At 37.0% G+C, this 12,241-nt stretch overlaps 1 protein-coding gene across 14 annotated transcripts in view; it reads right to left on the reverse strand.

Annotated features, from left to right (window-relative positions):
• BLTP1 (bridge-like lipid transfer protein family member 1) overlaps positions 1–12,241 on the reverse strand; it is a 237,137-nt gene that overhangs the window by 154,707 nt on the left and 70,189 nt on the right. For 13 of the 14 annotated variants that reach the window (XM_064285385.1, XM_064285382.1, XM_064285392.1 and 10 more), the window contains 2 exons: positions 7,665–7,756; positions 5,995–6,112 (listed from right to left, as the gene is read on the reverse strand). In XM_064285385.1, the coding sequence (XP_064141455.1) occupies positions 5,995–6,112; positions 7,665–7,756 (210 nt within the window). Of the gene's footprint in view, positions 1–5,994; positions 6,113–7,664; positions 7,757–9,166; positions 9,756–12,241 lie in introns of those variants that run through there. The other variant, XM_064285389.1, reaches the window with a different exon arrangement.

Raw genomic sequence — 12,241 nt, forward strand, 5'->3', positions numbered from 1 at the left:
CCTGCAATTACTGGAAGCAGAACACGGAAGATTAATATACAGAACCCTTCAAGATATCAGGAAGGGAACAAGCCAAGGAACACACAGATAAAGCAGTTGAAGAAATTAAAAAGGTTATTCAGGAACATAACAAAAAATTTAATAAGCTGGAAAAATCCACTGACAGGCAGCAATCAGAAATTCAGAAGATTAAAAATAAAATTACAGCATTAGATAACTCAATAGAAACTCAGAGGAGCAGAATTGAGCATGTAGAAGGCAGAATTAATGAACTTGAAGATAAAGCACTTGGCATCAATATATTTGAACAAAAATCAGATAAAAGAATTTAAAAAAATGAAGAAAACTTAAGAATCATGTGGGACTCTAACAAGAGAAATAACCTACGAGTGATAGGACTACCACAACAGGAAGGGATAACAGAAAATAAGGAGAGAATTGTTGAAGATTTCTTGGCAGAAAACTTCCCTGATATCGGGAGAGATGAGAAGATATTTATCCGAGATGCTCACTGAACTCCACATAAGGTAGGTTTTAAAACACAGTCACCAAGACATATAATCAAACTCACCAAAACCAAAGATAAAGAGAGAATTTTAAGAGCAGCCAGGGATAAATGAAGAGTCACTTACAAAAGAGAGTCAATAATAAACTTGGACTACTCGGCAGAAACCATGCAGGCAAGAAGGCAATGGGATGATGCATACAAAGTACTGAACATAAAAAGCTGCCAGCCAAGAATCATATAGCCAGCAAAGCTGTCTCTCAAATAAGAAGGTGAAATTAGGACATTTCCAGATAAACAGAACGTTAGGGAATTTCTAAAAACCAAACCAAAACTACAAGAAATACTAAAGGGAGTTCTTTGGTTAGAAAATCAATAATATCAGGTATCAACCCAAGACTAGAACAATGGGCAGAGCAACCAGAAGTCAACCCAGACAGGGAAATCCAAAAACACAAAGCAAGATTATAAAAAAAAAAAAAAAAAGCCCAAAACAAGGTAACAGCGATATTATTATGTAAAACAAGAGAACAATAAAGAGGGACTAAGAAAAGTAATCATAGATCTTTCATATGCAGAGGAAGACAAGGTGATATAAAGAAATAAAAGTTAGGTTTAAATTTAGGAAAATAGGGGTAAATATTAAGGTAACCACAAAGCAGACAAACGATCCTACAAATCAAAATAAACTACAAGAAAAGAATAGAGACTCAGCAGAAACAAAATCAACAACAACGAATAAGAGGAAAAGAAAATATATAAACTACTTAGCACAAAAAATTCAGTGGGAAAAAGCAACTGTGTACAACACACAAAAAAAGACATCAAAATGATGGCACTAAACTCATACCTATTCATAATTACCCTGAATGTAAATGGACTAAATGCATCGATAAAGAGACACAGAGTGTCAGAATGCATTAGAAAAAAACACGATCCATCTATATCCTGCCTACAAGAGACACACCTTAGAGACACAAACAAACTAAAACTCAAAGGATGGAAAAAAATACATCAAGCAAACAACAATCAAAAAAGAGCAGGTGTGGCAAAATTAATTTCTGACAAAATAGACTTTAAAGTTAAATCTACCACAAAGGATATGGAAGGACAGTACATAATGATTAAAGGGACAAAATACCACGAGGATACAACCATAGTAAATGTTTACGCACCCAATGAAAAGCCTGCAAGATACTTGGACAAACAAAAAGAGAGCAACAAAAGAAACCCTCAGGCAGCAGAAGAAAGCAAATAATAAAAATTAGAGCAGAATAAAACGAAATAGAAAACAGAAAAACAATTTTAAGAATTAACAAGACTGAAAGCTGATTCTTCAAAAAAATTAACAAAATTGGTAAACCACTGGCCAAACTGACAAAACACAAACAGGACATGAAGCAAATAAACCAAATAAGAAATGCAATATCACAACACACCCAACTGAAATTAAAAGAATCATATCAGATTACTATGAAAAATTATACTCCAACAAATTTGAAAACCTAGAAGAGATGGATGAATTCCTAGAAACACACTACCTACCTAAACTAACACAAACAGAGGTAGAACAACTAAAAAGACCCATAACAAAAGAAGAGACTGAAAAGGTAATCAAAAACCTCCCAACAAAAAAAAGCCCTGGCCCAGAGGGTTTCACTCCTGAGTTCTACCAAACTTTCAGGGAAGAGTTAACACCACTACTACTAAAGGTATTTCAGAGCATAGAAAAGGACAGAATACTCCCAAACTCATTCTATGAAGCCAGCATATCCTTAATACCCAAACCAGATATAGACACTACAAAAAAAGAAAATTACAGACCTATTAATGTAGATGCAAAAACCCACAACAAAATTCTAGCTAATAGAATTCAATAACATATCAAAAAAATAATTCACCATGACCAAGTGGGATTCATACCAGGTATGCAGGGATGGTTCAACATTAGAAAAACAATTAATATAATCTTTTTTTTTTTATCGTATAAATAAAACAAAAGACAAGAACCACATGATTTTATCAATCAATGCAGAAAAGGCATTTCAAAAAGTTCAACACCCATTCATGATAAAAACAGCAAAATAGGAATAGAAGGAAAATTTTTCAACATAATAAAGGGCATTTATACAAAGCCAACAGCCAATATCATCCTAAACGGAGAGAGTCTGAAAGCATTCCCCTTGAGATCTGGAACCAGACAAAGATGCCCTTTATCACCACTCTTATTCAACATTGTACTGGAGCTTCTAACCAGAGCAATTAGGCTAGACAAAGAAATACAGGGCATCCAGATTGGCAAGGAAGAAGTAAAAGTATCTCTATTTGCTGATGACATAATCTTATACAGAGAAAGCCCTAAAGAATTAAAAAAAAAAACTACTGAAGCTAATAGTTCAGCAGGGTATCAGCATAAAAGATAAACATACGAAAATCAGTTGGATTCCTCTACACCAACAAAAAGAGCATCGAAGAGGAAATCACCAAATCAATGCCATTTACAGTAGCCCCCAAAAAGATAAAATACTTAGGAATAAATCTTACCAGAGATGTAAAAGACTTATACAAAGAAAACTAAATACACTTCTGCAAGAAACCAAAAGAGACCTGAATAAGTTGAAAAGCATACCTTGCTCATGGATAGGAAGACTTAACATTGTAAAAATGTCTATTCTACCAAAAGCCATCTATAGATACAATGCAATTCTGATCTAAATTCCAGTGACACTTTTTAATAAGATGGAGAAACAAATCACCAACTTCATATGGAAGGGAAAAGAGACCCCGGATAAGTAAATCATTACTGAAAAAGAACAAAGTGGGAGGCATCACCCTACCTGATTTTAGAACCTATTATATCGCCACAGTAGTCAAAATAGCCTGGTATTGGTACAACAGATACACAGACCAATGGAACAGAATTGAGAATCCAGACATAAATCCATCCACATATGAGCAGCTGATATTTGACAAAGGCCCCAAAGCAGTTAAATGGGGAAAAGACAGTCTTCTTAACAAACTGTGCTGGTATAACTAGATATCCATTTGCAAAAAAATGAAACAAGACCCATACCTTACACCATACACAAAAACAAACTCAAAATGGATCAAACACCTAAATATAAAATCTAAAACGATAAAGATCATGGAAGAAAAAATAGGGACAGTGTTAGGAGCCCTAATACATGGCATAAACAGTATACAAAACATTACCAACAATGCAGAAGAGAAACAAGATAACTGGGAGCTCCCAAAAATCAAACACCTATGCTCATCCAAAGACTTCATCAAAAGAGTAAAAAGATTACCTGCAGACTGGGAAGAAGTTTTTAGCTATGACATTTCCGATCAGCGCCTGATCTCTAAAATCTACATGATACTGCAAAAACTCAACTACAAAAAGACAAACAAACCAATTTAAAAATGGGCAAAAGATATGACAGGCACTTCACTAAAGAAGACATTCAGGTAGCTAACAGATACACGACATGGAAATGCTCACAATCATTAGCCATTAGAGAAATGCAAATCGAAACTACAAAGAGATTCCATCTTACTCCAACAAGGCTGGCATTAATCCAAAACACACAAAATAATAAAAGTTAGAGAGGTGGTAGAGAGACTGGAACACTTATACACTGCTGGTGGGAACGTAAAATGGTACAACCACGTTGGATATCAACTTGGCGCTTCCTTAAAAAGCTAGAAATAGAACTACCATACGATTCAGCGATCCCACTCATTGGAATATACCCTAGAGAAATAAGAGCCTTTACACAGAGAAATACATATACACCCTTATTCACTGCAGCACTGTTTACAATAGCAAAAAGATGGAAGCAACCGATGTGCCCACCAACGGATGAATGGATAAATAAATTATGGTATACTCACACAATGGAATACTATGCACCGATAAAGAACAGTGATTAATCTGTGAAACGTTTCGTAACATGGAGGAATCTAGAAGGCCTTATGCTGAATGAAATTAGTCAGTTGCAAAAGGACAAATATTTTATCAGACCACTATTATAACAACTCAAGAAATAGTTTAAACAGAGAAGAAAATATTCTTTGATGGTTACGAGAGGGCGAAGGGAGGGAGAGGAGTATTCACTAATTAGATAGTAGATAAGAACTATTTTAGGGGAAGGGAAAGACAACACACAATGCAGGAGAAGTCAGCACAGCTGGACTAGACCAGAAGCAAAGAAGTTTCCTGAATAAACCAAACGCTCCGAAGGCCAGCGTAGCAGGGGCAGGGGTTTGGGAACCATAGTTTCAGGGGACATCTAAGTCAATTGGCACAAAAATCTATTAAGAAAACATTCTGCATCCCACTTTGGAGAGTGGCTTCTGGGGTCTTAAGTGCTATCAAGCAGCATCAATTGGTCTCAACCCAAATGGAGCAAAGGAGAATGAAGAACACCAAAGACACAAGGTAATTATAAGCCCAAGAGACTGAATGGGTCACATAAACCAGAGACTACATCAGCCTGAGACCAGAAGAACTAGATGGTGCCCGGCTGCAACTGATGACTGCCCTGACAGGGAACACAACAGAGAACTCCTGAGGGAGCAGGAGAGCAGTGGGATGCAGACCCCAAATTCTCGTAAAGAGAGCAGACTTAATGGTCTGACTGAGACCAGAAGGACCCTGGCGGTCATGGTCCCCAGACCTTCTGTTAGCCCAAGACAGGAACCATTCCTAAAGCTAACTCTTCAGACAGGAATTGGGCTAGACTACAGGGTAGACAAAAGATACCGGTGAAAAATGAGCTTCTTGGATCAAGTAGATACGTGAAACTATGTTGGCATCTCCTGTCTGGAGGGAAGATGAGAGGGCAGAGGGGGTCAGAAGCAGGCAGAATGAACACGAAAAGAGTGCGTGGAGGCAAGGAGTGTGCTGTCTCATTGGGGGAGAGCAATTAGGAGTATATAGCAAGGTGTATATAAATTTTTGTATGAGAGACTGATTTGATTTGTAAACCTTCACTTAAAGCACAATAAAAATAAAGATTTTTTTGAACTAGTGAGAGCACCGAGACTATTATCCATGCTAACAGGAACTAGTAAGCAGGGATTCCAAATACAAAAATATTTGGCTATTAGAATATACTGTTTCGGGATTACAAAATTAAACAAAATAATGAAGATATATTGATGCTACTTCTGGAACCAGTAAAGAAACTGGTTTACCTTTCCATCTTTCTCCCATTAGGCTGATACAAAGCACCAGCCTGAGTTATCTCATTTACTTCTAAGCTCAATTTTAGATCATATTTTCCTTGTCTGGATTAGAACAGAACACAAAATGCCCATATTTTAAATTTCCCATTGATATTCTTGTTCCAAAATGAAGCGTAAAAGTAAGAAAGTATAAATAGTGTCATCATATTCCTATGTTAAATTTAAAAGGAAAACTTACTGAATGCAAACAAGTTTACTGTGATCAATTTCCATTATATTTACATTTATTAGTAAACTACCTGTAAAGAAGTTCTTCTGTGCAAAGATGAAGTGGTAGGTGGCTTTATAGACCTCTAGTTCACACTGCCATGTCTGTGGCATGTTCCATACTCGGGGGTAACTGGCAATGATGTGGAACTACAAACCAAATGTTAAATAAAAACATTAGAGTTTAAAATGTCACAGTGTAAGAACAGCCTTAGAAATTAAATCACACACTGGTGACTAATTAAAACTTATTTTCCTACAGAGCTGAACAGAATGTCCCTTTCAGTTTTTTAATCCTGCTGTGGCTAAAGGTCAGTATTTGTGGTCACATCTAGCTCCCTGAAATACTAAGTCACAATGTGGTCAAAAAAACTTTAAAAACAAGAAATCAGGCTACAGGCCTTTTTTTTTTTTTTATCGTTGCGTAAAAATATATATAACGCAATTCAAAATTTTTCAAGTGTACAATTTAGTGACACTAATTACATTAATCAGGCTACAGTTTTGCAAATTCACTCCAGTTAATTTAATGGAGTAATAGCCAACATCCCCAATTCTTCCTTAAGCCTCATCTATTAAGTGAGAGGCTCAGGATGAGGTAGGATGGAGTCAAATGCACATTGTCCCACAGAATTTTGGCCACCAGTGCCTCCTGGGGTTCCCACTGACAGAACAACAGTCAAAGATCTGACATGGTGCTTTGTGGCATATTCCACCTGCCAAAGGTTGGCATTTCTGAAAAGCAAAAGCTTCCTCCCCAGGAACTGCCAACAACTATCAGCAACAGCTCAGGAATTCATTAAAATGCTGAATACTCCAGTTTAATAAATATATTCTTGGAAGTGTGAAATTTTCATAGTGAAAAAGAGGAAGACCCTCGATGAGATAGATTGACATAGTGGCTGCAACAATGGGCTTAAGCATAACAATGATTCTGAGGATGGTGCAGGACTGGGCAGTGTTTTGTTCTGTTGCACATGGGGTCGCTGAGTTGGAACTGACTCAATGACACCTAATAAGAACATATATATATATATATATATATATATATATATATATATACGGCACGTGATGCTGAGACCATTTTATGGTACCATCTTATACAAAAGTATCCTCTCTGAATAACCATCATTCTGCATGGTGGCTTTTGTTATTATTGTTGTTGCCTCTGATAAAAAAAATAATAATAATCTGCCTGATTAATGAGTCTCCAATCTTCAATTTTAATCACAGGCATTTCCACATTGTTTCTTTTTCTACTATGGAGTAATCCAGGGTATTGATAATATTTTTTTTTTTCCTTTTATGTTATTCATCAAGTTAAAAGCACAATGAATTACATTATTTAAGCCTTGAGAAAGGAATCAAATAGGGCAAGAAAACATATGGTAAAAAATTACCTTATTTAAAACTTAGGAGGGATTTAGTCCATCCATATAATAAAGTTTAAAAGGAATATTCTAACAACTTTTCATATTTGTCCCCTCCCCTTACTAGAAGAGCAACAGAGAAATGCCAAAGGAAGTCCATAGCACTGGGAATCCATACCTCTTCTCAAGATAGGACCAAGAGCACATTGTCATCCTTGAATAAGAAGATGAATCACTGAAGGACTCTCCTCATTTAAATTTTATATTAAAAAGTTAGAAACAAATCTGTATTTCATGCATGAATGCATATCATCAATATACTCTAGACTTACTGCTAACATTTCTGCTTCTAAAAGCGTCCGGTATTGCATGCTGGTAGTGGCATCAACATGTAAGAGTTGTCCTTTAATTGCAGGGGTGTAACCTAATAAAAGAAAATACAAAAATTCAGAACCTAAAAACAAGTATACAATTAAAAATCTTTGAAATTAAACCAGCTCCTACCCCCACCCAAAGAAAGAATTCCTGAAAAATGGTGATCAGTCACTAGCTAAATACACCCAGTGGCAGGAAGCTTGCTGTTCCATAGCCCCATATTGTCTATCCATCTGTCCTGATTTTGCTTTCCAATGCAGAACTACATTCTCTAAATGACACTTTTCAACTATTTAAGACAGCTCTCATATTTTCTCTTCTTCCACTCACTATAAGGCACACATTTTCATCATTTCCAACTACTCCTTACGCAATAGCAGTTTTCTAAACAACACAGTCCTAATCTGAGCAAAAGCAGAAAACTGAGAGCATCACATTTCCTTTCCTGATGGGGTGCCCTATTATGATCACTAATCAGAGATCATTATTATGCTGTTAGTTCAATGTGCATCCTATTCTGAGCATTGTCTTATGAACACCTAGATCTCTAGAAAAAGACTAAGTCCATTTTTCCCTTTGGCTTTTCAAACAGTCATCTTAAAAACTACCTAACCCTTACAAAATGTGACTGGGTGCTCCTTAAACCCTTAATTTATTCAGAATTCCACAAGCCTCCTGTGGTACTTGTCACAAATTTGTAACCGATCTTTGCTTGAGTTAATGATCCCCTTAGCCCTCAGGTGACCTCTTTACCCCAGAGTACCACATAAATATGATTTCTTACGTGTATCACTAGGTTAAAAAAAAATGAAAGGGTTTCATTAAGTGAATTATTCTCAATTTTATGCAACCAGGACTGTTTGTTTCTCCCATGATACACCCATAACTAAAACTGTTCTAAAGAATGCTTCTTTCCTACAGTCTACTCTTAATCAACCAGTCCCAGAAATTCTCAAGCATCTCCTTCAAGACTTATTAATATTTTTCTTTTAAAACTAGCTAAAATGAGCTTCAGTTCTTCACTAAAACAGCCTCAAAGTTAAGGGAAAAGATGTACTCTGTTATTCTCAGTCATATTTTCACTCGATCATCTATGTAGCTACTAAGCCTAGTCAACTCCTATGCCTGCTTTCTTTTTCTAAGTAGAACCAAAAGAAGTGACAACACCAAGGAAAGATAACTAACAATTATATAAAATCTAAACACACTTAGCAATAGTATCATTGCCAATCAGCAATGAGTTGCCATCTCCTTTCCTCTCAAGAAAGTAAGAAAAGCAGAATTTCACCTTAACTTCTCTCAAACATGTAATAAGAGATGAGAGTAGAAAGCAAAATGAAAATGGCTATATAAAAATTTGATAAATTTAACAGAAAGAATTAATTGTGTTATTGATTAACTGGTATCAGTGCTCAAATTTCAAATGCATAATGAACTTAAGATAGTTGTTTCAACTCACGGCAACCCTATATACAACAGAACGAAACACTGCCCGGTCCTGCGTCATCCTCACAATTGTGCCCATGCTTGAGTCCACTGTTGCAACCACTGTGCCACTCCATCTCATTGAGGGTCTTCCTCTTTTTCACTGACTCTCTGCTTTACCAAGCATGATATCCTTCTCTAGGGACTGGTTCCCCCGATAACGTATCCAAAGTATGTGAGACAAAGTCTTGCCATCCTTGCTTCTAAGGAGCATTCTGGCTGTACTTCTTCCAAAACAGGTTTGTTCATTCTCCTGATATATTCAATATTTTTCATCAATACCATAATTCAAAAGCATCAATTCTTCTTTGGTTTTCTTTATTCATAGTCCAGCTTTCATGTGAATACGAGGAGTCTGAAAACACCATGGCTTGAGTGAGGCGTACCATAGTCCTTAAAGTGACATCTTTGCTTTTTTACACTTTAAAGAGGTCTTTTGCAGCAGAGGCATAGTAGTTAAGTGGTACGGCTGCTAACCAAAAGGTCGGCAGTTCGAATCTGCCTGGCGCTCCTTGGAAACTCTATGGAGCAGTTCTACTCTGTCCTATAGGGGCGCTATGAGTCAGAATCGACTCAACGGCACAGGGTTTGGTTTGGTTGGTTTTAATGCATCATTTGATTTCTTGACTACTGCTTCCATGGGTGTTGATTGTGGATCCATGTAAAATTAAATCATTGACAATTTAGATTACCACAATTTAAACACAACTATATTTTCATAGCTATCAGTCTGTCAGTTTGTCATACTGTGGGGGCTTGTGTGTTGCTATGATGCTGGAAGCTATGCCACTGGTATTCAAATACCATCAGGTCACCCACGGCAGACAGGTTTCAGCTGAGCTTCCAGACTAAGGCACACTAGGAAGAAGGATCCAGGGGTCTACTTCTGAAAAGAATTAGCCAGTGAAAACCTTATGAATAGCAGCAGAACACTGTCTGATATAGAACTGGAAGGTGAGCCCCTCAGGTTGGAAGGCACTCAAAAGACAAGTGGTGAAGAGCTGCCACTTCAAAGTAGAGTGGACCTTAATGATGTGGATGGAGTCAAGCCTCCAGGACCTTCACCTGCTGATGTGGCATGACTCAAAACATGAAGAAACAGCTGCAAACATCAATAAATAGAACCTGGAATGTACAAAGTATGAATCAAGGAAAACTGCGAATCATCAAAAATGAAATGGAACACATAAAGATCAATATCCTAGGCATTAAAAAAAAAGGCATTAATGAACTGAAATAGACTGGTACTGGCCATTTTGAATTGGACAATCATATAGTCTACTACGCTGGTAATGACAGCTTGAAGAGGAATGGCATTGTACTCATCCTCAAAAAAACATTTCAAGATCTATCCTGAAGTACAACACTGTCAGTGATAGGATAATATACATAAACCTACAAGGAAGACCAGTTACTATGGCTATTATTCAAATTTACGCACCAACCACTAAGGCCAAAGATGAAGAAATTGAAGATTTTTACCATCTCCTGGAGTCCGAAATTGATCAGACGTGCAATCAAGAGGCATTGATAATAACTGCTAATTGGAATGAGAAAGTTGGAAACAAAGTAGAAGAAGCAGTAGTTGGAAAATATCGCTTTGGTGACAGAAACAATGTTGGAGATTGCATGACTGAATTTTGCAAGACCAACAACTTCATTGCAAATACATTTTTTCACCAACATAAATGGCAACTATACACATGGATCTCACCAGATAGAATACACAGGAATCAAATCAACTACATCCATGAAAAGAGATGATGGAAAAGCTCAACATCATCAGTCAGAAGGCGGCCAGGGGCTGACTGCAGATTAGACCATCAATTACTCATATGTAAGTTCAAGTTAACTGAACAAAATTAGAACAAGTCCACAAAAGCTAAAGTTTGACCTGGAGTATATAAAAAAAATTATACCAACCGAATTTAGAGACCATCTCAAGAACAGATTTGACATGTTGAACGCTAATGACCTAAGACCAGATGAGTTGTGGAATGACATCAAGGACATCATACATGAAGAAAGAAAGAGATCATTAAAAAGACAGGAAAGAAACAAAAGACCTAAATGGATGCCTGAAGAGACCATGAAACATGCCAGCTAAAGCAAAAGGAAAAAATGATGAAGTAAAAGAGCTGAACAGAAGATTTCAGAGGGTGGCTCGAGAAGACAAACCAGAGTATTATGATGACATGTACAGAGACCTGGAGATAGAAAACCAAAAGGGAAGGACACACTCAGCATTTCTCAAGCTGAAAGAACTGAAGAAAAAATTCAAGCCTCGAGTTGCAATACTGAAGGATGCTACAAAAATATTAAATGATGCAGGAAGCATCAAAAGAAAATGGAAGAAATACACAGAGTCACTACACCAAAAAGAATTGGTCGACATTCAATCATTTCAGGAGGTAACATATGATCAGGAACCAATGGTACTTAAGGAAGAAGTTCAACCTGCACTGAAGGCATTGGCAAAAAAACAAGGCTCCAAGAATTGACAGAATACCAGTTGAGATGCTTCAACAAATCAATGCAGCGCTGGAAGTGCTCACTTGTCTATGCTGAGAAATTTAGAAGACAGCTACCTGGCCCACCGACTTGAAGAGATTCATATTTATGCCTGTTCCCAGAAAAGTGATCCAATCAAATGTGGAAATTATCAAACAATATGATTAATATCACGTGCAAACTTTTGCTGAACATCAGTCAAAAGCAGCTGCAGCAGTATATCGACAGGGAACTTCCAGAAATTCAAGCCGAATTTAAAAGACGACGTGGAACCAAGGATATCATTGCTGATGTCAGATGGATCCTGGCTGAAAGCAGAGAATACCAGAAAGATCTTTACCTGTGTTTTGCTGACTATGCTAAGGCATTTGACTGTGTGGATCAAAACAAATTATGGGTAACACTGTGGAGAATGGGAATTCTGGAACATTTAACTGTGCTCATGAGGAATCTGTACATGGATGAAGAGGCAGTCATTCAAACATAACATGGTTTAAATTCAATCTGTATGTTGAGGAAATAATCGGAGAAGCTGGAC

The sequence above is a fragment of the Loxodonta africana genome, chromosome 5 (assembly GCF_030014295.1).
Source record: "Loxodonta africana isolate mLoxAfr1 chromosome 5, mLoxAfr1.hap2, whole genome shotgun sequence".
Lineage (NCBI taxonomy): Eukaryota > Metazoa > Chordata > Mammalia > Proboscidea > Elephantidae > Loxodonta > Loxodonta africana.